Here is a 27,787-nt window from a genome sequence, read left to right on the forward strand (position 1 = left end):
TTCAAGTTACACATTATAACGGCCTGAAACGAAAAGTGAAGATAAAGGGTTTAGATTACTAACTACATGGCAGGTGTGGCCTAGTCTTTTCATCTTTTGTTCAAACATCGCGCTACTACGTCAGTACAGAATAATACGGGCTGGAAGTCGAAAATTCGCCGGCTTCGTGACTACGCTTCTGATTTACGGGTGAACTGCTCTACATGTCCAACAACATTACTCCACTGTCAACGGCTTTGTTAAATAAAGGAAATGAACCTGAAAAGTGAAAACATACAAATAAACATGCATTTTTCTACTTAAATGACGCTAAATATGGCCACCTTGAGCCTTACCATGGGCAGGGATGAGTCTGGTTGCACGTCTTGTTTCGTAGAACGAATCCTGGAACCAATGTTACTGAAAGACTAACATTAAAATTATACTAGAACGTGTCGCTTATTTGTTTAGAACTACATATGTTATGTGAACGTAAATATTAGCTGTCAACCTTTGCCAACGATAGCAAGAATAACAAATGACTAACGCCACAACAAACTGTCAACGGCAGAGTACAAATCTGTGATCGCGCATGTAATTAAGGGCTCCGTGGTACGTTTTGTAGTGGTATGTTTAAGAAACACTTCAAATATTACAAAAGTAAATGTCCTCCTCCAGATTTATCAAACGTAATAAACTTCAGAGATGCAGAATTCGAAAAACATCAGGTGAGTTGTTTCTATCCGTAACGAAATAACATACAATAAATAGCATGGACCCAACAAAACTCACAAGTTATGTTTTTACTTCAGGACGTGTCATGTCCATGGAGGCAGTATACCTGCATGATTATATAGCTCTGACATCTTTATGAAAGTGATTAACTGTTTAAATTATAATTATCGTATACCAGGACTGACTAGTTTGTGGTTGACGTCACTGGTAGATGTGGACTAAGAGAAACTCTTAAACGCCACCATCCATACAAAGGAAATCATTAATACCCCCTTTATTATGCTATCGAAAATGCGCTCAGAAACGTGGGTTTGCTGTAGCCGGCGGAGAAAAACATTAAGGAATTATCTACTTACAGGGAATTATTCAGTTGGTTTTCTTCTTTCCAAATCACGTACTAAATTTATTCAACAAATCCTGGGATGCTTACTTGATAAAGGAGACAACCCATTTCCTTCCCTATCTACATTTAATTCCATCCTCCTTAAACCACTTTTAAAAGTGCATGCCAGTGTGTGCCACCTATCATGCCGTTTATAGGCCTCCTTCCCTTTTAGTTCACATTTGGAGCGTGGGAAAAATGACTGCCTGAAAGTGTCTTTTCAGACACTGTCTTCAGTTATACCTAAAGGTTTGTAGTATACTCCTAGATTTCTCACTTAATACTCGTTCTTGAAAGTTTGTAAGTAGGCTTTCACGGAATAATTGGCGTATACCCACAAGCATCTATCTGTCAGTCCAGGTTTTTCTGCATTTCCATGATGCCCTCTCTCAAGTGAAGCAAACCTGTGATAATTTTTGCGGCCTCTCTTTGCATTTGGTATGTGTCCCACACACTAGAACAATAATCTGTGCTGGGTTGGACTACTGTTTGATAACTAATTCCTTTTATATACTAATTGCATCCAACTGAGCCTATGTGAACATTCCATTTCTTATTCTTTGCAGACTACTCAGGTATTTGTATGAGTTGACTTATTCCATTTGTGACTCATTTGTATTGTAGTCATAGGATACTAGTTTTTTTCATTATGTGAAGTCCACAGTTTTACTTTCAAAGCAAGTTGCCAGTATTTGCAGCACTATGAAATCTTATCATGAGCAGACAATATTTGCACAGCTTTTATCTGACAGTACTTCATTACAGATAACTGTATCACCTGCATATACTCTGAGATTACTGTTAACATTATCTGGCAGGTCATTAATAGACAACATGAACAGCAATGGTGCCAACACACTTCCTGGGGCACACCCGAAGTTATTTAGTAATAACTCTTGATGACTCTTCATCCAAGACAACATACTATGTCATTTCCTACCAAATAATCCTCAATACAGTCACAAACTTTGTTTGATGCTCCATATGATGATACTTTAATTATTAAAAGTTAGTGTGGTAATGAGTCAAATGATTTTCAGAAATCAAGAAATACTACATCGACCTGATTGCCTTGATTTATGGCTTTAAGGATAATATGTAAAAAAAGTGCAAATTGGGTTTCATATGATTGATGTTTTCAGAATCCATGCTAGACAACATGGAGGAGTTCATTATGTTTTATAGATACCACCTTATGTTTAAGCACAAACTTAGATTCTACCACTGGGTGCAGCTTTTTGTTTAAGAGGTCTATGCTATACTATGGTTAAAGCGGGGACAAACTCAGCTGAAAATTCTGTGTATAATCTGAAAGGTTTCATCATTGTTTAGAACTTTAATTTTAACAATTTCAGCAGTTTCTCAACAACACTGACATTCTATATCCTCAGTTTGCAAGAATTAAGCAGGAGCACTAGTTCTGTATCATCCTTTATGAAGGAATTTAAGAAAATGGTGTTTATCACTTCTGCTTTTTCTTTGTTACTCTCAATTTTGGACCCTGTTTCATCTAAGAATGTAACTTTGGTGCTACTGAGAGCATTACATATAATTATTTTATTCATGGCTGTAATTTTCAGCAACTGTAGCACATATTTTTCAGATTAAAATTCAGTCATCAGTTGCACATATATTTTTATTATATTTCACTGGTTTAAAAAAATTAATTAGTCATCTTTAGAATGTGATGACGGGGTGTTGTGTGATGTCCTTATGTTAGTTAGGTTTAAGTAGTTCTAAGTTCTAGGGGACTGATAACCATAGATTTTAAGTCCCATAGTGCTCAGAGCCATCTTTAGAAGGCAACAAAACGGGGGATATTATAAAATTTGAGACCATAGCTATACGGTTATGTGAAGTATGAGACGTATTTTACAGATACTTATTAAGTATTAGTTTAGTAGATGTCAGTATCTTCTTCATAGAAGCGTAATGCCTTTACATGTCCAGAAATGCACATATTTTATGTGATCATTGTGAACACGGATTGACGATTTACAGTTACTGAATCACATCTAAGTATCTGTTGTGCTAGCAGCAAGGAACATATGTAAAAGCATTAAATATAACCAAAGTATATAAAGAAGTTATATACAATACAGTTGAAAAAAATGTGGCACATAGCTCTAATGTGTAAAATGTACATTTTATAATAGGTGATATGCAATCAAAATGGTGTTTGTTTTTTAATGCAAGTTGATCATTCAAAAAATCTTTTGAATTTAGTTGGGCATGTTTATATATTTCAAATTCTTCTAAAAGGTTCATTTTGTAGTAGTCACTGTTCCTTTAAAAGATACCTTGGCAGAACTACACTCAACAGCAGTCTCAGCTCAAGCTCGAGTGATTATAGTCTCAGATTCTGAAACTGACTCGTGCATTTCGCATGTATGTTGCTTGCCACTACAGTCCTTAAGTCGTTTTTGTCATTTAGCCATCACACAGCATTTGTGTGACTCTTACGGCATTCCAGTTGAGAGGTGTAATCTCCCCCCTCCTTCCTAATTCCACATCAGAGGTATACTTATGTCTCTCTCAAACTGCACCTAATTCCACATCAGAGGTATACTTATGTCTCTCTCAATCTGCAGAAATAACCAATTCCCAAGGGTTTCCAATTTTTCTTAACAAATGAGTTTCTACTAGTTTCTGTTACATTATTACTTTAGAATATTACTTCATAAGTGAATCCAGAAATAAACATAGTAGCCAGTACAGTATTGCGTAATTAATAATAGAAATTTTAAGTGTGCAAATATTTCGTAATTTCAAATGTTTCTGAAAAAGTAATTTTAACTGTACATTCAGAGCTAGTATTTATCGAGTGTAACATAGAGACTGAAATTTTTTATTAACTAAATACTTCTCATAAAATTTATCTTGAAAACTAACATATTGTGTATAAAATGATATGAAAGTTTTCAGGAGAGCAACTGAGATAATATTGATCTGTCCAAAGTTCGAAAAATAATACTGGTATCGACAACTACTGTTGAGGAAAAGTAATGCTAGAGGAGAATGTCCCTACACATTGATTTACTGGTCAGTGAGATAATTTAATAATAGCTTCTCTTCAGGCTCAGAGTTTTCTTTATCACCTCTTTGTGAGAACTTTCTGTAGAAGAAGAGAATGGGTTTTAAGTATCTGGTGTTGTGTTGTTGAAATGCACATATTTTTTCTGTGCAAGGAGTAATATTTTCTGCAACATAATACTTTTTCACTCGGAAGGTGTTTGTCATAGTGTATATGCATATTTTGTTTCCTTTTTTGATTAAAAGTGTGAACACTGATGAATATAAAAAATACACTACCCCACACCTACTTCAGTGTGAAACAGAACTTGAAAGTTGCTGTTCTGATATGGTTATTTTAATATAAAAATATTAATGAAATAATTCATATGCGTGATTTACACTGGCTGACGATGAAAGTGAAGCACTCGAGGGGGAGGAGGAAACAAAATGAAATTTCACGCATTGAAAGGATCTGCTATGTTATTTCAGTGATTAGAAACTTGTGCCAAATTTACAAAGAATTTGGCAATATAACCTTCCAGTTGGGAAGGGTTCCATAAAGGTTTTATATTCTCTCCTGGAGAAATCTAGTCCAAAACTATTGTAACTGATCCTTGATGACATGGATACTTGAACTGGGACAGAGAGGTGACATTTTGAGCTGCCTCGCCCCCCCCCCCCCTCCCCATGTTCTAATGAGGACAGACCTGGGGTCTTGCTGGCCACAAGAGTACCTCAGCATCAGGCAGACAGTTCACAGAGACACGTGCGATGTGTGGACAAGCAGTGTCTCATTGAAAAATTATCTTATTTTGGATATTTGTAATTCAGCCCGAATTGGGAAAGACTGGCATGACGGTGTTGCTCGAACAGAATCTAATGCCTCTGGTTGCTGTTGGGCCACTTGTGAACAGAAATTGGAGCACAAATTTTCAGTTTCTCTACCATATAGAGAGCTGAAAGTATTTCATGAAATCGCTGAAGTTAATATGAAGTAGCAGATAAGAATAGCAGTTGGTTAGTTGGTTAGTTGATTGGTTGGTGGGGGTGGGGGCACACAGCAATGTCACTGGTCCCACGACCCTTGGCAGCAGATACTAAGGAGGAAAACACGATCGCAGCCCAGTTGATGTGGAAGGATAACAGGCAAATATGGAGGCAGAAGGAACCTTGGGGCCGCAAGAAGAGTAAAGAGAGGATTTGCGGAAGAGTGAGAGGAGGGGACAAATCAGACATACTGTGCATGAAGGGCCACTGCTGGGGACTTCCCAATCCCCATACCATTGGGGGGGGGAGTTGAATTTGACCAGTGTGGAGGTAAGGCCGAAGGACTTCCAAACCAACACCAATACTAACCAAGGGACTCCAGCTCTGGAAGGAAATTCAGGTACTTAAACCTGGAAGGACACCCCACTTTTATGAAGAAAACTGAGGACAGATATAACCACACGAGGATCATCCACTAACATCCAAGGCAAGGATAGTGGGAGGGCATATTTAGCATGAAGGCCAAAGTGTGGGAGCATCCCACCAAAATATGGACCATGAGGGGTTCCCAGCAACTACAAAGGGAGGGAATGGGTGGGAGGGGGTTTAACACAGAGTAAAAAATATGGGTCAACCTGGTATGGCTGATAAGAAGACAGCAGAGGATGATAGATTATCACAGAGAAATACTGAAGGAAGAATGCAAAATTTATTAGACAGGGGGTGGCCCCACAAGAGTTGGCCCATGACTGAGCAATAAGAACTTTTGACATAAAGCTGAAAATCTACCCCTGCTGGGGTCACTGTCAATGGGGGATTAGGTAGCAGCCCCTTGCCCCGATCCCAGCCAGACGATTGGGAGCTCATTACCTGGGATAACCACATAGCCGATAACCTAAAGGAAATCAACTAAACAAGGAGCACAGTCAACATTGATGAGCAAGTCGTGGATGACACAGAGCAAGGTGTGGTGGGAAAACACAGGGCAGTAACCTGAAGGCAGCTCATAGAGTTGGTACACAACAAAACTCAGGTGAGGGAACACCACTTAATAAAGTAGAGGACCTGATGAATGGGCATCAGTTCATACGCCCCACAAGTGTTCTGTGCTAAGAGAAGATGTGAAGGCGTATCTCATGTGATCAGCGGATGTAGGGCCATCAGTGTAAGAAATAATAGCATCCTGAAACTCTCATAAGAGCGGGTGGAACAAACAATGGAACACCATCAGTGCGATGGAGCATTTCAGATCCCAGAAGTGATCCATCCAGATCTCACGCCGAGGCACTAACCGAGGAACAGGGGTGTTCAGGAGAGAACATGGGGACCAGGACAAAGAAGGAAGATAGAAATAATGGCGAAGAGAAGCGAGATGGAGCCCAACTGGTAAACATACCTCGCGGCTGGCAGCTGGTGACTGTGAAAAGAATAGAATGGGAGGGGTGAGCAGGGAAACAACGGATGGTGGTGGCGTAGGAAACTAGGAGCTGGGACTGCTGAACGGAAAAGGGGAGGGGGGGGGGGGGAGGAGGACAGGTCCCAATATCAGCCAGAAGACTATCGACAGGGGTAGTGTGAAAGGCACTGATGACCAAACAGGTATCACAATGGTTGCCTGGGTCCAAGAGGAGCAGTATGAAGGTGGCAGCTGACCCATAAACTTGACAACCATAGACCAGACAGGACAGAACTAAGGTCTAATAAAGGTGGAGAAGAGTCGAACAATTCTCACCTCAAAAGGCGTGGGCAAGTAAGCAAAGGACACAGAGTTTATGGAAACAGAAAATCTTCAGAAGACAGATATGGGGCAAACAAGTAAGCTAATTGTCAAAAAGAAGACCCAAGAAATGGAAATAGGGGGCCATGGTCAGGCATTGAGAGCTGAGTTAGAGCTCCAGATTTGGTGGACTGTAGTACGGCACAGAAATGCACCACCCACGATTTAAGGGGAGGAAATTGAAAACCACTAGAGACGGTCTGTGTGGAAGTGTGTTGGGTGGCACTCTGGAGCTGTTGCTCTGCAGAGATCATCAAGTGGAACATAGTCCAGATACAGAATCATCCTCACACAGAGCAGGGGTGACCAACATTCCAACAGAAACCATGAGTCGATTAATAGCGATGAGCAATAGAAGTACACTTAATACAGAATCCTGTGGAACATTATTCTCCTGGATTTGCGGAGAACTGAGAATGGTGTCAACCCAACCTCTTAATTACTGGGGGACATAAAAGGGTGAATAAATATCAGGAGGGGGGGGGGGGGGGGGGTCTGGAGACCCCACTCACAGAACTAAGTAACATGTGACGGTGCCAAGCCATTTTCTAGGCCTTACGAAGATAGAACACTGTGACAAGATGATGGTGCTGAGGAAAGGTCTATTGAACTGTGGTTTCCAACTGAAGCAGATGATCAATCAGAAACTATCTTTCCCAAAAAGGAGACAAAAGGTTCTAAGACTTGAAGACTCAGCAGATCCGATGAGCCACCATCCATCCAAAGAACTTGCAGAGGACATTGATCAGAGTGACTGGCTAGTAATTATCGAGGGGCGACAGATACTTGCCTGGCTTAAGGAATCACAATACTGCCCCCCCCCCCCCCCCCCCCCCCACACACCCTCATTAGAAGGGAAAACACTTTGGAACCAAATACAGTTAAACACCTGGAGGAGATATTGTCGTTATGGAGTTCTGGGGTACTGAAGCAATTGGTTGTGAATGGAATGGGGGCCAGGGAGTGAATTGTGGGAAGAGGAGAGAGCGAGAAGTAGCCCCCACTCAGTAAAAGGTTCATTGTAGGATTCTACCTGACAAGAGATAAAACATCGGAAGGGGGAAGCTTCAGCCTGCACTTTCCAGAAGAGGAAGAAAGCTGGGAAGGCGGCCGACACTGATGCTGTTGCAAAATTGGTCATTTGCACCCTGGGAGCACGCAGTGTGTAATCCACACCTGCAACGAAGGGGCAGTAGAACCTAGGGAGGAGACCAAGCATTCCCAACTCAGCCACTTTCTCTGTTTGACTAAGTAATGGGCTTTGTTGCAAAGGCATGTAAAGGTAATAAGACCTGTTGAGGACAGGTGCCGCTTACGGCACTGCGAGGCTCGACGGCAATCTGAGATGGTGATGACGACGGCAATGACTGTGCTTCACCACTGGACTGGATGGCGGCGAAAGGGGTCGAGCAGGGAACTGCAAAGCCAGCAATGGGATTAATCGTATTGGACACATCACGGGCAGCTACAGCAATACTACCTAACATGTCCTGGGGGTATATAGAGGCCAATCAGCATGATGGAAGTCCAATGGTATGAGCTGGTCAAACCTGACCATTGGGATATGTGAAGGGAATGATAGAATCAATGGGAAGAGGTAGGTGTCACAGAATCCATCATGGTCTGACCAGTGTATAGAAGGGAGAAGGGGAGAGGAAGTGAGCAAAAGATCAATGGCAGAGAAAGTGCCGAAGTGGCATTCAAATTGGGAACCATCATTAAGAAGGCACAGGTAATGGTCCACAAGAAACTGGTCTATGAGGAGACCCCAACTGGACGAAAAAGCACTGCCCATAAGGGGTGATGGGGATTAAAATCCTGAAGGAGGAGAAAGAGAGAGGGGAGTTGGTGAAGCAGGTCAGTTAGGGCACCAGGTCCTCTGTCAAGGGAGATAGAAAATGCAAATTGTGAGTGCAGAGTCCAAGTGGACATGGACGGCAACCGCTTCCAGTGGGGTACAAAGGGCTATCCATATACTAACAACGTCTCTGATGGACAAACATGCAAAAACCAACATTAGCCCTCAGTGGGGCAACCCAATTCCGACAGAAACCATGAAGAGTCAGTGAGTGAGCATTAATGAAATGAAGTTCCTGTAGAAAGACATAAGCTGTGAAGTAGAACGAAATAAGGGATTGCAACTCTGGAAGGTGACGGTAGTATCAGTTACAATTCCATTGAATAAACACAGAACGGGAATCCAAGTGGGGGGTGAATACGCTGAAGTTGATCACATCATCTGGTCACCATCTGTCACCAACAATGAGACATCCATAAGAAGAGGTCAGACTGATGTGACATAGACTCTGGTGTGTTATAGACCCAGGGTGAAGACAGTCACATTTCTGCAGTTAAGACACTTTTCCTTCTTATAAACTGGGAAATCCAGTGAGTGTGGGAAATGATGATCATGATACAGGATCTCCCGTCATGGAGTGGACATTCACAACATAGAGGGTCTGCTGTACAGCATGAAGACACATGCCGGAAACGCAAACCCCAAAAATACCCCAAGGGTGGTAGAATGTATGGCTTCACTTCACACCGATAAATAACCTTTATCTTCTTGGGAGGGTATCCACCTCCAGTGCCAGAATAAAGGTGCTGGTATCAATTTGGTTGCCCTTCCGGCCTTTCTGAATACATCAAACAAAATGAACGCCCCACTATTCCAGATTAGAGTGGACTACTTCTTCAGTTTGTTGGAGAAGTTCCTATGAAAAATGACACACTGAACCATATGCAACAAGTTTTGATCAGCAGCGAACCTGACTACATTTTACTCAGTGTGTCTACTTTGTCAAACTTGTCTTCTGTAGTTTCCACAAAAAAAAAAAAAAAAAAAAAAAAAAAAAAAAAAAAAAAAAAAAATTATGGCTTGGTGGTGGGAAAGTATCCTCGTCAGTCCTGGTGCAGATCTGGTAGCTGGGAAATGGTTTCACAAAAAGGCGCCAATCCTGGCCCTCCTACCAGTGGGTAGCCGGGAAAGGGAAGGCAAAAGCGTCATAAGAAGCATCATTGAAGGATACATTTCCAACTAAAGAGATGGTTGTGGAAGAATGGCCCATTAATACATTTCATATACAAAGCATCCACTCTGATACTACCCACTCTGATCAGGGGTGGGTGCCACCTAGCCACAGCAATGCTATCTGGCACAGCAGCCATTGCTGGGAGTTCTGATGCTCCAGAATGACAAGCAACCGCTATTAGGTGTACCCAGTGAGCTCAGCCATAAGGGTACGTAACTACCCTGCCACACAGACAGGCTACCGTGCCGGATATATAGGATTAAAGGACAACTGGTTCGAAGAAAAGACGGAAGAGGCACTAAGGCCACACGCCCAAGACGCAAGGTAAGATGTTCTTCCCCAGTTGGCTCACACTGCTGAGACAAAATTTTGAATGGGTGATCAAACCTCTGATGGGGACCAAAAATGCTGGGGGGAGGGAGGAGGAATAAAACTGTAAGGAATAGTAAAGACCAGGAGGACAGCGAGGCCGGTGTAAGCAAAGACACAGAGTGAGGGGAATGAGCGAGCACAGGGACAGAGGGCATGGGTAAGGAAATGCAGCCTGGGAAGAAAGAAAGATCCGCAATAGCTCAGGGCCCCGTGCGCTCCATACGTGAACTCAACAAAGAGCCATGACTCCCCTGGGGTTGAGGGAACAGCAGTTGAACCTTGTAAGATGGAGAGCAGTGATATTTCTTTCCTTTCAGACGTGCTATACATCGGTAGTTGGCCACGAAGCAGTGTATATACAAGGGCTGTAACATCCTAGTATGAGCAAACAAGAACAACCCATTCTGAGAGAAGGTAAGTATGAGTAATAAGGACACAAGGAAAGGAGGAAAGAAAGTTCTGAAACACCCTTTGTTGTGGATCACATGATCCACCCTTCATGATGGTATTTATGGAATTCAATGGGTGAATGAATAAATCATCCAGACTACCATGAAATTGCCTGAGTTACAGAGGTCCAGCCACACTTTTGTGCTTCTAAACTTGGATATTTGTTACTCCTCCTCCTGTTTTACCCCCGTTAACTACCTGATCTTTTTCTCTTGTATATGTTGTTAATATTAAATCTTTACTTTCATTTTGAATTAATTTTTGTTCTCTTTACCTTACAGAAAGTTAAGAGAGTCGAACTCACGGACAAAAACATTGATGATTTGAGCAACTTTGGTCTGAAACCCATCAACATGTGGAAAATGTATGAGATTGCTGACAGTCCGGGTATGTTAAGTTTATCAAATTCTTACCAACCTACAGTAATTGTGAAGGCCATGGGCCTTCCTTAACTAATGAATGATAAAATTCTTTTAGGTTTCTTCGTCATCCCAGATCCATTCACAGGTACAGGACAGAGGTACTGGATTCAGAGATGCCTACGTGACTTTACGAGGAAACCTCACAGCCGACTGAACCTCGATGCACATGGTGACCTGACGAAAGGGGAGGACTGGTGGGAAACTTCCTGTAAGTAAGTAGGTTGGTGTACTGCCATGATTCTTAAGTGAAATCAAGACTTTTACTAATAAACTTGTTGCCAACATCTGAACAGATATGATGTGAGAAGCCAGAACCTCTTAAAGAAATTACGATGGGCGACACTGGGGTATCATCATGACTGGGACACCAAGGTGAGTTATAAAAGTGTTCCTTAACTTGGTTGAACATCGTTTAATTTCTTTGTGTGAAAATTGTTATTCACATGGCATCACGACGTAGCTTACCAGGAGGCTTATTACTCACAATATCTTGTTGTTGTTGTAGCTGCTGCCTTCGGTCCTGAGACTGGTTTGATGCACCTCTCCATGCTACTCTATCCTGTGCAAACTTCTTCATCTCCCAGTACATGCTGCAGCCTACATCCTTCCGAATCTGCTTAGTGTATTCATCTCTTGGTCCCCCTCTACGATTTTTACCCTCCACGCTGCCCTCCAATATTAAATTTGTGATCCCTCGATGCCTCAGAACATGTCCTACCAACCGATCCCTTCTTCTAGTCAAGTTGTGCCACAAACTCCTCTTCTCCCCAATCCTATTCATTACGTCCTCATTAATTATGTGATCTACCCATCTAATCTTCAGCATTCTTCTGTATCACCACATTTCGAAAGCTTCTATTCTCTTCTTGTCCAAATTATTTATTGTCCACTACACTCCATACAAATACTTACAGAAACGACTTCCTGACACTTAAATCTATACTTGATGTTAACAAATTTCTCTTCTTGAGAAACGCTTTCCTTGCCATTGCCAGTCTACATTTTATATCCTCTCTACTTCGACCATCATCAGTTATTTTGCTCCCCAAATAGCTAAACTCCTTTACTACTTTAAGTATCTCATTTCCTAAACTAATTCCCTCAGCATCACCCGACTTAATTCGACTACATTCCATTATCCTTGTTTTGATTTTGTTGATGTTCATCTTATACCCTCCTTTCAAGACACTATCCATTCCGTTCAACTGCTCTTCCAAGTTGTTTGCTGTCTCTGACAGAATTACAATGTCATCGGCGAACCTCAAAGTTTTTATTTCTTCTCCATGGCTTTTAATACCTACTCCAAATTTTCTTTTGTTTCCTTCACTGCTTGCTCAATATACAGATTGAATAACATCGGGGAGAGGCTACAACCCTGTCTCACTCCCTTCCCAACCACTGCTTCCCTTTCATGACCCTCGACTCTTATAACTGCTATCTGGTTTCTGTACAATTTGTAAATAGCCTTTCACTCCCTGTATTTTACCCCTGCCACCTTCAGAATTTGAAAGAGAGTATTCCAGTCAACATTGTCAAAAGCTTTCTCTAAGTCTACAAATGCTAGAAACATAGGGTTGCCTTTCGTTAATTTATTTTCTAAGATAAGTCGTAGGGTCAGTATTGTCTCACGTATTCCAATATTTGTACGGAATCCAAACTGATCTTCCCCGAGGTTGGCTTCTATTAGTTTTTCCATTCGTCAGTAAAGAATTCGCGCTAGTATTTTGCAGCCATGACTTATTAAACTGATAGTTGGGTAATTTTCACATCTGTCAACACCTGCTTTCTTTGGGATTGGAATTATTATATTCTTCTTGAAGTCTGAGGGTATTTCGCCTGTCTCATATATCTTGCACACCAGATGGTAGAGTTTTGTCAGGACTGGCTCTCCCAAGGCCGTCAGTAGTTCCAATGGAATGTTGTCTACTGCCGGGGCCTTGTTTCGACTCAGGTCTTTCAGTGCTCTGTCTAACTCTTCATGCAGTGTCATGTCGCCCATTTCATCTTCATCTACATCCTCTTCCATTTCCATAATATTGTCATCAAGTACATTGCCCCTGTATAGACCCTCTATATACTGCTTCCACCTTTCTGCTTTCCCTTCTTTGCTTAGAACTGGGTTTCCATCTGAGCTCTTGATATTCATACAAGTGGTTCTCTTTTCTCCAAAGGTCTCTTTAATTTTCCTGTAGGCAGTATCTATCTTACGCATAGTGAGATAAGCCTCTACATCCTTACATTTATCCTCCAGCCATCCCTGCTTAGCCATTTTGCACTTCCTGTCGATCTCATTTTTGAGACATTTGTATTCCTTTTTGCCTGTTTCAGTAGCTTATATTTGAAATTATGGTAAGTTGATGCCAGTTTCTAAATTCTTTTTACCTCAAGCACTCATCTATATTTATATCGTGAAACTCACTGTGAAATGCTGTGGAAAAAATGGTGGCAACTGTTGTATCAATGACTTAAAAATGATTTAATATGATTTTTCATTCCACTCTTCTGAATCCAGTGTCACTCCTACTTTACAGCAAGTCAGTCATAGTTTAAGATGTTTCCATTTTCTTCTTTGTTTAATAAGCACACACATTTTCTTTTGTAATAGTGACACTATATGCAATGCTTATTGGTACAGTTCTGTAGTGAAGCATAGAATCAATATTATGTCTGTCTCTCCCCTCCCCCCTCCCCCCTCTTTCTTTTGTGTAAGAAAAGAAAAGACTTGTTGTCTAAAGAGAAATCTGTGAGTGCTACAAGCTCTCAACAATTTTATTGGCAGATCTTCCACTGTTATATGTGGCCGGTTCCAACCATTGCTAGTCACCTTCAGATCCTTACACAATACACAGCATACTGTACGGATTTGTGTACAAGTCATACATTGCTGCAGCTGTAATAGTTGAGACACTGCATAACTTGACTTAACACAAAATGTTACAGCTTGGTGCATCTTTGACAAGGATCTGAAGGTGACAAGAGATGGCTGAAGCTGCTCGGCTGTGAACAGATGAAAGTTAAACGTACGGTTGCAAAATTGTCAAAGCATCACAACGAAACTAGTGTCAATAACTTCCATATTGATTCATTTTCTGTTAGATGATATAAATAATTAGCACTCCATTTCCAGGTTGTCATTCCTTGTTGCTCTGTAAAGTACAACATGACAGTACATCAGTGCAATTTCTGGAAATAATAGTAGTACCTACCTAGCATTGTCTGAAATAAACTGGGAGAAAAACAGGATGGAACAGAAGTATATGTATGTGGACAGATCATTACTCACCAAACAGGATGAGATGTGCCGAATAGCAGACTGGCGTACAGGAAGGACGTACTTTAACAGGCTGGCTGGGGGCACTGATGTTGACAGTTCCTCCAAGTATCAATTTTCAGAGACTGATTGTAATAATAGACAAATTGTCTGAACCATTTGAAATCTGCACTGGTCTTTGTGAAAGGGATGTACTCTCATCATTACTGTTTGTGGTCTTTACCAAAGGGATGTACTGTAACCATTACTCTTTAATTGCAGATCAGAGGAGGTCACATGAGAAAGGAATGAGAAATATCAACTGAACAACAAAATTAGCAATTGCTAGCATTCATAGGCAATTTTGCACTACTTGCAAATAATGTAGAAGAGGCTAAATGTCAAACTTGAAGTACTTGGGAAAAAATGCATCAAAAGTTGGATTGCAAATTCCATTGGGGTGGGGCGAGTACTGGAATACTGAAAATGGAAATCTTGCTAGACTTTACGGACAATACATCAGCTGTTCGAATGAACAATAGCAAAAAAATTAAAACTGCAAGTAAGTTCACAAGTTCAACTGCTTTGCATTCTCAGGGGATCTTGCAACCCTGTCTTTGAATACCAATATACTCTCTACAGAGCAGATAAATATACTAAAATAGCAAGCAGAAAAAGCAGGACTTCAAATTTCCTTAAAAAAGAAAAAAAACTATATGGCAAACATCAAAGCAGCTCATCATCTGAAGACCAGTGTAAGACAGGAAGAGTTGGTAGCTATATACACGGTAATCTGACCAACGCCTACGTGTGGCATCAACATGCAATAACCATTCACAGGTGGCAGCACCAGCAGTGGCGAGTAAATAATGCATGTCAGAGGGACTCTGAAAACAGTGCAGTTGTTATAATACAGAAACGGAGGAACTTTTCTACTTTCAAAAGGATACAATCATTGGCTTTCTGGCCATGGTTGGAAGCATTTCTGAAATGGCCAAGTTTGTAAACTGTTCACGTGTCACTGTCATTAAAGTATACGATTCAAGGCAAAATGACGCTATCTAAAATTAACACCGAGGCAGTTGTGTTGCGTCACAGGCTGTAGATTGTAAGGGTGAACAACAGCTATGTAGATGTGTACAGGTGAATAGACATGCAACTTTTAAGCAACTGAATGCGTGTATGAAGCAAGGGTCAGCTCAGTGTCTCCTCAGTGAGAATTCAGTGAATGTTCCTGCATTTGAGAATGCTGGAATTTGCATGCCAATACTGCAGCTGGACGTCCACTGAGTGGAACAAACAAGGTGACAGTGTTATGGTCTGGGGAGTGTTTTTGAGGTATTCTGTGGATGATCAACACAAATATGCATCTATCATTGGGGACCATGTCCACCCCTACTTGCAGTTTGTTTTTACTCAGCACAACGGCATCTGCTAGCAGGACTGTGCACGATGTCACATAGATTGCAGTGTATGTGCGTGTTGCGAAGAGCACCGGGATGAGTTTACTCCACTCCCCTGGCCACCAGGTGCTCTGGATTTAAACCCAGCCGAGAGTTTTCAGGACAACCTAGATTGCGCCGTTCTCACCACGGATCCTCAACCGAGAAACCTAGCACAGCTGACCGTGACATAGGAGCTGGCACGGCTCCACATCCTGCCCGTACCTTCCAGAGCCTCATTGACTTTCTCACTCCATGTCTTGCAGGGGGCTGCACTGCAAAAGGTAATTATTCAGGCTTTTGACGGGTTATCACATTAATATGACTGGATAATGCATATTTGAGGGAAATCGTGAAACTGAGAACTAACAAATGAGCAACACCAAGTGAGAGAAGACAGTCACTGCTCTCCAGAGGACACGCTTTATTCAAGTGAAAAGCCATCTCAAGGCAAACTAACACAGTGAATCAACTGTGTATGCATGCTAGTGAAATTCTCCAAATCACAGGAATGTGGAGACTAAGAGAAGCCAAGAAATTCTTGAGAAAGATACTCTGTAATACAGTACATCCAAATACTGTTGATGGACAGTCGAGATTACAAGGAAGGGAAGAACTGTCCAAGGAAAATGAAAGATTGAGTCAGTTAGAAATATAAGAATGAAATATTACTGATAACAGCTAGGGATAGGTGAGAAGAGGCTGACAAAACAGTGTGTTAAGGTACTTGACAGTAGACCAGACACAGACTGCGGAAAGAGTTTCTGTAATGTGGCGTGTTACTTAATCAAGGTTGCCACAAGTTCTGCCAAGTGAAATTCCTTGATATTTCCCTGATTTCCTGACAAGGTTTAGCATTTTTTCCTGACAAATTTTGAGATCTCAAGGATAAATTGAGACATAAGTTTACAATCTGTCTTTACAGCTACAGTACATGAAACAGTAGTATAAACTTGCAAGTAGATGGCATTTTCTGATGTGAGGAAAAATCTTAAGTACTAACATCAAGATCTTTTGTGATGAACTGTTGTTAGATGGAGTAAGCAATACGTATGGTATATGTGTTTCATTAAGACCACTGATATTTCATTTCAATAAAACAGAACACATTTGGTGACAAAAATACGCATTTCCTTGGAGTCACTAGATGTATTTAAAATACCATCACTGATTTCAGAAATAACCTCAGAAAAAAGTTAGTCTCTTCAAGTAAGTGTATAAGGCGGGGAAGAATTGTGTAAACCAACACTATAGGTGACCGCCAGTAAAATGTTGGTTCTACTATGTTTGCTATTGTCTACTATGTTTGCTATTGTCGGTTATTACTCACTGTGTTACATCTGTTATTTTACAGCTATTGTGTGATTGTTCTTTCGTGCAATTAAGAGTACGTAGCGCGCAGACCACCAGTGACTGACACAATTCTTTTATTCTTATTGTCCATACTTTCTAACATATAAACTACTTTTGAAGTGCCAAAATGTGCTAGAACAAATAAAATATCCATGAAACACCACACTGTACAACACACTTGCAGGGAGACAGTCACAATTAGTGAAATCCATCACCCACAGTCTCTGGCCTGCTGAGGAGCACCGCAGTCCTGGTCCATGGATAAACCGTGAAAATCTGTTGCATTACGACACACACAAATAGACGTGGCCTGTGGGCAGATTGGTGAAACTAGATCTGACAGACAGGTATGCACATTAGTGGGAACCGAATGGCTTCAGATTGGCAGGCCCAATCCATTACAGATATGTGCAGAAACAGCCTCAAGTTTTGACCCGTCATGGAAAACCACTCCTGTGGCCAGCTGTTCCCGAGCTGTAGGTAATATGTTGATGAAATGAGACCACGGTGATCAATCCGTGCAGCAGATAACTTGTTCAAATACTCTGATAATCAGTAATAATGAAGATATGTAGCGACTCATGGTAAAGATGATTGCTGAGCTGCAGACAGCCACAGAAAAGACAATCATACTGTCACACGTAAATTTTCAGCCACACTTTTTGTCAGAAAACGAGAGCACACACACATTCACACAGTCACTCGTGCACACATGACCGCTGTCTTCAGCCGCTGTGTCGACACTCTCTGAGAATCAGATCCAAACAAACTACTTCTCACGTGTCCCTGCCTCTTGCCAGCAGCTGCTAGGCTAGTGGCAAGAAGTGGTGGCAGCACGAACTGCAACCTGAGGGGAGTGGTAGGAAGGGAAGAAGTAGTAGGAATGAGAGAGAGGGAAGCGGCCCAAGTACTCAACTGCACCCAGCCAGCGACAATGCGTGATACCTCAGCAAACAAACCATTTCACCTACTGAGACAAAAATGAGAGTTTCCTGTGTTTTTTTTAAATTTCCCTGATATTTTCTTGGTGTGTTTGAAGTTCATCAATTTCCAGAATCTGTGTCAATCCTGTTAATGTGGCGTTAGGTGGGCATTATCAGATATACGCAGCAGATATACCAGCAACAAACTGTCCATTCGCATGAATGGACACAGGCAGACAGTGTTTGTTGGTAATGAGGATCACCCTGTGGCTAAACATGCCTTGTTGCATGGCCAGCACATCTTGGCACAGTGTTACACCGTCCGGGTTATCTGGATACTTCCCACTAACACCAACCTGTCAGAACTCCGGAGATGGGAACTTGCCCTTCAGTATATCCTCTCTTCTCATTATCGCCAGGCCTCAACCTCCGCTAATTTCAAGTTGCCGCCACTCATACCTCACCTGTCTTTCAACAACATCTTTGCCTCTTTACTTCCGCCTCGACTGACATCTCTGCCCAAACTCTTTGCCTTTACAAATGTCTGCTTGTGACTGTGTATGTGCGGATGGATATGTGTGTGTGCGAGTGTATACCTGTCCTTTTTTCCCCTTAAGGTAAGTCTTTCCGCTCCCGGGATTGGAATGACTCCTTACCCTCTCCCTTAAAACCCACATCCTTTCGTCTTTCCCTCTCCTTCCCTCTTTCCTGATGAAGCAACCATTGGTTGCGAAAGCTAGAATTTTGTGTCTATGTTTGTGTTTGTTTGTGTGTCTATCGACCTGCCAGCACTTTCGTTTGCTGTTTGTTGCGAAAGCTTGAATTTTGTGTGTATGTTTGTGTTTGTTTGTGTGTCTATCGACCTGCCAGCACTTTCGTTTGGTAAGTCACATCATCTTTGTTTTTAGATATATTTTTCCCACGTGGAATGTTTCCCTCCCTCTCTCTCTCTCTCTCTCTCTCTCTCTCTCTCTCTCTCTCTCTCTCTCTCTCTATATATATATATATATATATATATATATATATATATATATATATATAATGGAAGGAAACATTCCACGTGGGAAAAATTATATATAAAAACAAAGATGAGGTGACTTACCGAACAAAAGCGCTGGCAGGTCGATAGACACACAAACAAACACAAACATACACACAAAATTCAAGCTTTCGCAACAAACTGTTGCCTCATCAGGAAAGAGGGAAGGAGAGGGGAAGACGAAAGGAAGTGGGTTTTAAAGGAGAGGGTAAGGAGTCATTCCAATCCCGGGAGCGGAAAGACTTACCTTAGGGGGAAAAAAGGACAGGTATACACTCGCACACACGCACATATCCATCCACACATACAGACACAAGCAGTGTCTGTATGTGTGGATGGATATGTGCGTGTGTGCGAGTGTATACCTGTCCTTTTTTCCCCCTAAGGTAAGTCTTTCCGCTCCCGGGATTGGAATGACTCCTTACCCTCTCCTTTAAAACCCACTTCCTTTCGTCTTCCCCTCTCCTTCCCTCTTTCCTGATGAGGCAACAGTTTGTTGCGAAAGCTTGAATTTTGTGTGTATGTTTGTGTTTGTTTGTGTGTCTATCGACCTGCCAGCGCTTTTGTTCGGTAAGTCACCTCATCTTTGTTTTTATATATATATATATATATATATATATAAAAACAAAGATGAGGTGACTTACCGAACAAAAGCGCTGGCAGGTCGATAGACACACAAACAAACACAAACATACACACAAAATTCAAGCTTTCGCAACAAACTGTTGCCTCATCAGGAAAGAGGGAAGGAGAGGGGAAGACGAAAGGAAGTGGGTTTTAAGGGAGAGGGTAAGGAGTCATTCCAATCCCGGGAGCGGAAAGACTTACCTTAGGGGGAAAAAAGGACAGGTATACACTCGCACACACGCACATATCCATCAACACATACAGACACAAGATATAATTTTTCCCACGTGGAATGTTTCCTTCCATTATATATATATATATATATATATATATATATATATATATATATATATATATATATATATATATATATGATAATTCAGAATTCCTATTACATAGTTATAAGTGTTGTAGAGGGGACTCAGGACAGAAATATTTGGTAATAAACCCATGTCTGGAAATGTGCCATTTGGAAGATAAATGACTGAAAAAAATGTCAAAAGGTACACTGCACATGCATCAACCAACTTGTACCTACATATGCTCGAAGTGGCAATCAGGAGTTTGCTCATAAACACATGGTCCAAAATTCCCGAAGTGTCCCAAATGAGCTCTGCTACAGACATTACATGGGCAAGGAAATCTTCTTGTGACTCCACAGAAGTCTTGTAAACAATACTCTTCATGTAGCCCCACAGGAAAAAGTCCAAAGGTGTTGAATCAGGTGATTGTTGTGGTCAATGAATCAGTCCACCATGACCTATCCACCTTCCTCCAAATGTTTTGGACGTTGCATAAAAAGTGAGCTGGCACGCCTTCAAGCTGGAACCACATCATCTGGTGGATATGTAATGGCAAATCCTCCAAATGCTGCATCAGTAAGTCTTGCAGGAAAGCAAAGTGGATGTGACCCATTAGATGGGCTGGTAGAATACAAGAGCCAATCGAACGACCATAAGTAATACTAGCTCACACATTAAAAGCTCAAACAGTGTTGAAAGCCATGGGGATATATGGCATGAGCATTTTCCTCATCCGAAACCTGGCTAATAAGACAGCTGAGCATACCTGTGTTTGTGAAATGCACCTTCTGCGTGGAAAAAATGATCCAAGGAAAGTCTGGAGCATAGGCACGACAGTGCAGGAATGGCATGTGGTGCAAAATCACCTGCACCCATTGCCTGCACCCTATGGAGATGATATGGGTGGAGTTGCTGTTCTACTATGTTGTGGGTACTCGGCGGTGGATTCTGACGGATCAGTGGAGGACTTCCTTCTTCCCCATCAACTGCACAGTGCACCTGGTCTCAACCACAGTTAGGGTGGATTCTGAGAACTGGTACTCTTCCTTTCTGTAATGCACCATCTTTGTAAATCATTTAGTGGCAACTGATCTACATGCACTTCAATTCATTGCGTTGTTCTCTGATGATGCCGCTGTTTTTCTGTGATGACATATGACATGACATCACACAAGATTTCATGTGACACCTACCACTATCAATGTGTTGCCTTCTATCATTCACTCATTTATCCTCCAAACTGCATTTCCAGGCATGAGTTTATTACCAAATATTGCTGTCGTGAGTTGCCTCTATAACGCCTGTAACTGTGTAACAGGAATTCTGAATCACCCTGTATTTGATACAGTGTGGTTATAATTAAACTTTTGCTAGTTGGGCCAGTGTAGAGAGAAAACTATTTGCCATATGGGTACCCAACTTTACAGGGATGCGTTCAGATGGTGTGCACTACAAGATTTATGTTGTTAGTAGAGTTAGTTTCATGAATTGCTGTTAGGTGCCGGTACTTCTGGGTGACATAGCAGTGAAACACAAGCATCAGGGTGAATTACAGTTGCAGTCAGTCAACACAGATCTGGGCACGGTGAGTCGGGCTTTATTCGTAAAGCTGTTTCATCCAAAAAACAGTAATAGTGCTTCTGCCCTTCATGAGTATTGACGCATTAAAGGAATATGGAGAGCTCCTCTTTCCACACCAGGGTTGAAGAACATAATTCGGAAGTTTATATTAATTGGTGATATGGGAATTGTTCCCCAGAGTGGCTGATGGCCAGCTGCACCACAAATTGTTGAAGAGGTTACTGTTACCTGGGCTGAGAATTCTGGTCGCAATGTGTGACCATCAAGCAGTGCATGAGCCGCATCACAATAACTGAACATTCCGCAATGTCCACTGTTCAAAAAGTGTGGCGAACAATTGTAACACAGTATCTCTAGTGTGGTTCCAGACTGTTGTGGATGTAAATAGTTGTCACATTGAGCAATGGTTGTAACCTGTAATGTAAATGTTGTACGCAATGAGCTAACATTATCCTCTCATGTGGAAATTAAAATGTGTTTCTTTCAATGCTCGTTATTTCTCTTCCGCATGTCCTTACAAATGTTTCCACAAAATTTCATTTTCCTACGATCACTCACTTTTCATGGGAGCGTTCTCAAGTAGGGAAAGTTTAATTATAATCATGTTACAGATAAATAACTTGTACCACTAAAAAAGACTTCATATTTCATGTTGATTTTTTTCCTCCCACCAGGTGTATTCAGAGTTTGCAAGGGACCCTTTTCCAACAGACCTTGCCACTGTTTGTAAATATGTCTGTGAGGCTGTGGGATTTCCCAGCTTCTCTGCTGAAGCAGCTATTGTGAACTTTTACCAGCTGGATTCAACTCTCTCAGGACATACAGATCACTCTGAGGAAGATGTTACTGCACCTTTACTGTCGTTCAGGTAAAATTTTTGAGATAACAAACATTATTTTTTAAAACTTGGTTACTTAAATAAGCTTAAACAAATGTGCCCCAACATAACGAAGTATCTTCAGCAGAATGACCTACTCTGTGCCAAACAGCAGGGATTGTGAAAACATTGATCGTGCAAAATCCAATTAAAACTTTTCTCACTTGCTATCCTAAAATCCATAGATCAAGACAATCAGGTGGATGCAGTGTTTCATATCTTCCAAAACACATTTGACTTGATACTACATTAGAATTTATTAATAAAATATGACCATATGGGGCATCAAAAGAAATCTGTGACTGGGCGAAGGATTTCTCGGTAAGCAGGATGCAGCATGTTACCTTGGGTGGAAACTCATCAGTAGAGGTAGAAGTATCTTCAGCCCTCCTGCTTGTTCCAGGGAAGTGCGTTACACCCCTTGTTCGTGTTGTGCAGACAGTGTTAATAGCAACCTCAGACATTTTGCAAGTGATGCACTTTCATCCATAATGAGTACCATCCAAAAAAAGATGCAGAAATATTAAATTGTATCTCAGTATGATTTTAAAATGTTGCAAAGATTGAAAAATTCCTGTAAATGTACAAAAATGTGAAATTTTGGAATAAAAAAAGTGGTATGCTATGACAACGATAACAGTGAATCGTGGTTGGAATCTGACAAGCCTGGGTGTAACTCTTTCTAGAAATATAAAGTGGAATGGTCTCAAAGGCTCAGCTGTGGGTAAAGCAGGTGGCAGACTTCAGTTTACTGTCAGAATACTAGGAAAATCTGAAGTGTGTGGCACTCATACCAGATAGGACTAACTGGGAGATATTGAATATATACAGAGAAGGGCAGCACAAATGGTAACAGGTTTGTTTGACTCACGGTTGAGCATCAGAGAAATGATGAAACAACTAAATTGACAAACTTTTAAAAGTAAACTATCCAGGAAAAGCTGATAACAAAATTTCAGTGATCAAGGGCGCACAGAGACATTTAAGCGGTCATTTTTCACACACTCCGTATGCAACTGGAATGAGAAGTATCCTTTGCCATGCACTTCGAGTGGTTAGTGGTTTGTGAAGCATATATGTAGATTTACATGTAATGGCAGAAACTATTCCTAGATTTGCAGAAGCAAATATGTCACAAGAATGAATAGGAACCACCATTAAACTGGAAATGCTATAAATTAGAAAGTACTATTATTTCAATGATAAGCCAGAGAGGGCAGCATTAGTGAGGCCAAAGAAGTATGGACTTATGTTCAGTTTTCCAATTGTTTCCCATTTTCAATGATTCTTCTCCTGTTATGTATGAAGTTCCAACATTGCAATAGTTCTTCTTAATTAGCTGTAATTATGCTGGAATCTTCAACAGTGGCAGCAGCCTGTTTGTTTCTCTTTGGCCAGGCCTTTTCAAGTTCCTTTTACATCCTTCTCACTTGAGTCACTCAGCTGTTGTTAACACCTATTTTTTCATTTGCTGTGTTCAGTAAGCGCTTTTAAGCGTTTTACAACACAGCAATGCAGTATGAACGTTGTTTAATAATTTGTTTTGTAAAAGGTTATTCCCTTATTTGAGCCTGTCACTGCCTGAGGTGAGTTTGCTTTATTGTTTGGTTAGTAAACAAAGTATCCTTTGTTTTATTCAGAAAGGGGAGTGGGGGGGGGGGGGAGGGGAGGGGGAGATACAGAACAAAACTATCAGATAACATTAAAATATATAGGACTGAGCAGTAACCAACATCCATTTGCACCTGTTTACAAGCTTTTGTAACATTTGTTTCATTCAGAGTATGCTAGAAATGCATGAGACAAATGTGGAAGGATTTAGTCAGTGTGGGGGGGGGGGGGGGGCGGCTTTCTTCAGCATTTAAGATAAACATGAAAGGGAAGCTTTAGTTGAGAAGGGAGTGAAACACGGTTGTAGACTATCCCTCTTGTTATGTGTTCAGTATAAGCTGTGAAGGCAGTTAAGGAGAACTTGGGAAGAAAAATGAAGTACAGTGAGAAGCTAAAACTTTGATGTTTGTCAATAACATTGCAGTTATATCAGAGACAGCAGAGGACTAGAAAAAGCAGGTGAACGATTAGATTGTATCTGAATTGAATTTGAATTTTATTTGATCCTGTAAGATTACATTGTGTACAGTAAATGTACGTGTAATATAGGACATGTCCAAGAATTAACATTCATTATCACTTATTTTTCTACACCTTTAACTTACATTTTTACATAATTGATAATGAATAACAATATATACAAATTTAATGGCATAAGTATTCTGCAACACTATAAAACTCTTTTTCAATGAGATAGTCTTTAAGTTTCTTTGGAAAGTCATTGTGAAGTACACTATCTTGCAGGTTTTTAGGCAGACTTCTTAGTAGTCTGATACCAGAGTACTGTGGTCCTTTTTCTAGCACTGCCAGTTGGTGGGGTATGCTCCATACCTCATTCTTCCTTCTTGTATTATTGTTGGTTTGTGTACACTAGCATTTGTAATCCAGTCCTCACTACCTTTTGTGATGTACGTTATTGTTTTGTATATATACAACGATGAAAAAGTTAAGATACCTAAATTCTTGAAACAGTTTCTGCACATTTCAGAGGTCTTTCTTCTTAAAATGGTCCTAATTGCGCTCTTTTTAATGTGAACACTCGGTTTTTTTTTTTTTTTTTTTTTTTTTTTTTTTTTTTTTTTTTTTTTAAAATGTGAGCACTCGTTTTGTCTCTTGTTTGTTTGAGTTTCCCCACACAGTCACTCCATACTGTAAGTATGGTTCGAAAAGTCCATGATACACTGTACACAGAAGGTTCTTGTCTGAATACTGTGATAGCTGCATCATTAAGAATATGACAGAGCTCAGTTTCTCACAGACATTATTAATATGTTTTTCCATTTCAGTTCATTATCTTGAAAAGATGTTAAAAATAAATATTGACAAAAGTAAAACAAGGGCAGTAGGGTGTAGTTTAATTAAAGCAGGTAGTGACGAAACAATTAGCTTAGGAAATGAGACACTGCAAGTAGTAAGATAAGTTTACTGTTTGTTGGGCAAAATACAAAGGGTGTTCAAAAAGTTTTGCACAGTTGTCACTAATTTTTTTATTATTTGCAGGAGGAGAATGAAATTTTTTGTGAACATACTTGGAACATTTAGCTAATACATTGAGCCTACTCAATGTAGCCTCCATCAGCTGTGATGCATCTGGCCCAACGTTCTTTCCATGATGTAAATGCACTTTGGTAAAATTCTGGGGATTGACTTTTACACCATTGCTTGACACAGGACATAAGGTCTTTCTCGCTATCAAATGTTTTACTGCGCAGATAGGTCTTCATACGACCAAAGAGGTAAAAATCAGACGGAGCCAAGTCTGGACTGTACGGAGGAACAATTTTCCAACCATTTTCCTGATTTTCTCCTGCGTCATAAGGGCTGTATGGGGTTTGGCATTGTCCTGGTGTAGTCTGATGAGCTGACCCTGAAGGTGTGGTCTGTGGGTCTTGATGGCACATTGAAGCTTGTCCAATGACAAACAGTAACAGTCCCAGTTAACTTTGGAGCCAGGGTCCAAAAAGTCAATGAAAATGAAACCACATTGATCCCAGAAGAAAGAGGCCACCACCTTTCGGCCTGCTGTTCGTGAAAGTCTTGGTTTCTTCTCCCGAGATGACGCCACTCCGTGGATTGGGTTTTGCTCTCAGGTTCGGACAAAAACAACCATGTTTCATCCTGGGTAATGACACTGTCAGATCACTGTTTCCACTCTTCAGTAACGGTCTTCATGAGACCCCCGCACAAATTCTTCGTTATCGTTTTTATTCCTCTTGTCAATAATCTAGGCACCCAACGTGCGCAGATTTTTCTGTATCTCATTGACTGTGCCAGTCATACCACACTACCCAATGACAAACGAGTCATTTCAGCAAGCTGTTGCGTCGTCACACATCTGTCAGTTTGGATGATTTGATCAATGGCCTCCTTATTCACATCACTCATTGCTGTTGATGGTCTACTGCATCATGGATTGTCTAGTAGAGAGAAATCACCTTCTTTAAACCTCTGCAACCACCGCTGGATACTGCTGCAATCCACGGTGCCCTCCCCATAAACAGGGAGCAACTTCCTGTGAATTGATGTGGCAGAGTCATTGACGGTCTTGAAGAGGAACTCCATCAACGACCATTGTCGCAACCTGACATCTACTTCTCGGTCCATTATGGCTCACCTGTAAATAAAAGAAAATAATTTTATATACCAACTTATAGCTAAATGTTCCAAGTATGTGTGCAAAAAATTTCTTTCTCCTCCTGCAAAAAATAAAAAAATATTAGAGATGACTGTGCAAAACTTTTTGAATGCCCTTTGTAACTAACATTAGCAAAAATAAACACGGTATAACATGCAGACTTGTAATGGCAAAAAAGCATTTCTGAAAATCAATTTTGTTAACATTTAACATAAACTCAGATGTTAGTAACTCATTTTAGAAGCTGTCTGTCTGGAGCATAGCGTTGTATGGAAGTGAAATGTGGTGCTACAGAACAATATTGAAGATGAATAGATCGGATAACTAATGAGGAGGTACTGAATCAAACTAAGGAGAAAATAAATTTATGGCACAAATTCACTATAAGACAGAATTGGAAGAGGTGATGTGGCTTGTACAGGATACACTTGTGGAGAACTGTATGAAGCCAATCTTCAGACTGGAGACCAAAGCAAGAACATAATCTCGCAGAATTAGTTACACTGCTAGGGTGTATCATTTAATCTTCCAAATACAGTAAATTCCCACTCTACATGTGTAATATAATGTATGAGGATAATTGGTTGTCATATTGAGTGCATTCGTCATGCCAGACTGTGAACCTTTGCTTGGTATTTGACACTTAATCTCTGCCACCAGTTTTGGACAGACAGCCATCTTTCTGCTGGGAGGAACAACCATGGACGACGAACCATCAGCAGTGTACTTACACAGTGGGGATGTAGCCATCATGTCCGGGCGGAGTCGGCTGTGTTACCACGGTGTCCCTCGAATTGTTCTCGACACCATTCAGCCTTGGCATCTAGAGCTAGACAGGGATAGTGAGGACTTGTGGATACCATTTGAAAAATATGTTATGTCATCACGTATAAATGTAAATGTAAGACAAGTTTTGAGGCAGGGGCAAAAATCACTGTCATCTGTAGCATCCTGACTCAGAAAATTGTGACTATGGAAAATAAATAAGTATCTGAG

General features: G+C 40.9%; 2 protein-coding genes across 2 annotated transcripts in view; one reads left to right on the plus strand and one right to left on the minus strand.

Annotated features, from left to right (window-relative positions):
* The window catches only part of LOC126424973 (beta-1,4-glucuronyltransferase 1-like), an 81,666-nt gene extending 81,260 nt beyond the window's left edge, over nt 1-406 (minus strand). The window contains exon 1 of the mRNA XM_050087855.1: nt 336-406. The gene's annotated coding sequence lies outside the window, so the exon portion shown is untranslated. The remainder of the gene's footprint in view (nt 1-335) is intronic.
* Nucleotides 380-27,787, plus strand: LOC126424974 (nucleic acid dioxygenase ALKBH1). The gene is made up of 6 exons (XM_050087856.1): nt 380-707; nt 11,011-11,116; nt 11,207-11,363; nt 11,445-11,523; nt 22,343-22,536; nt 27,452-27,787. The coding sequence occupies exons 1-6, from the start codon at nt 609-611 to the stop codon at nt 27,744-27,746; spliced, it is 930 nt and encodes a 309-aa protein (XP_049943813.1). The 5' UTR covers nt 380-608; the 3' UTR covers nt 27,747-27,787.

Source organism: Schistocerca serialis, chromosome 10 (genome assembly GCF_023864345.2).
Source record: "Schistocerca serialis cubense isolate TAMUIC-IGC-003099 chromosome 10, iqSchSeri2.2, whole genome shotgun sequence".
Classification (NCBI taxonomy): domain Eukaryota; kingdom Metazoa; phylum Arthropoda; class Insecta; order Orthoptera; family Acrididae; genus Schistocerca; species Schistocerca serialis.

Coding starts and splice junctions, on each gene's coding strand:
- LOC126424974 (XM_050087856.1), top strand. CDS start 609: ATGTTTAAGAAACACTTCAAATATTACAAAAGTAAATGTCCTCCTCCA. Junction 11,524..22,342: donor ATCATGACTGGGACACCAAG/GTGAGTTATAAA, acceptor TCCTCCCACCAG/GTGTATTCAGAGTTTGCAAG. Junction 22,537..27,451: donor GCACCTTTACTGTCGTTCAG/GTAAAATTTTTG, acceptor CTCTGCCACCAG/TTTTGGACAGACAGCCATCT.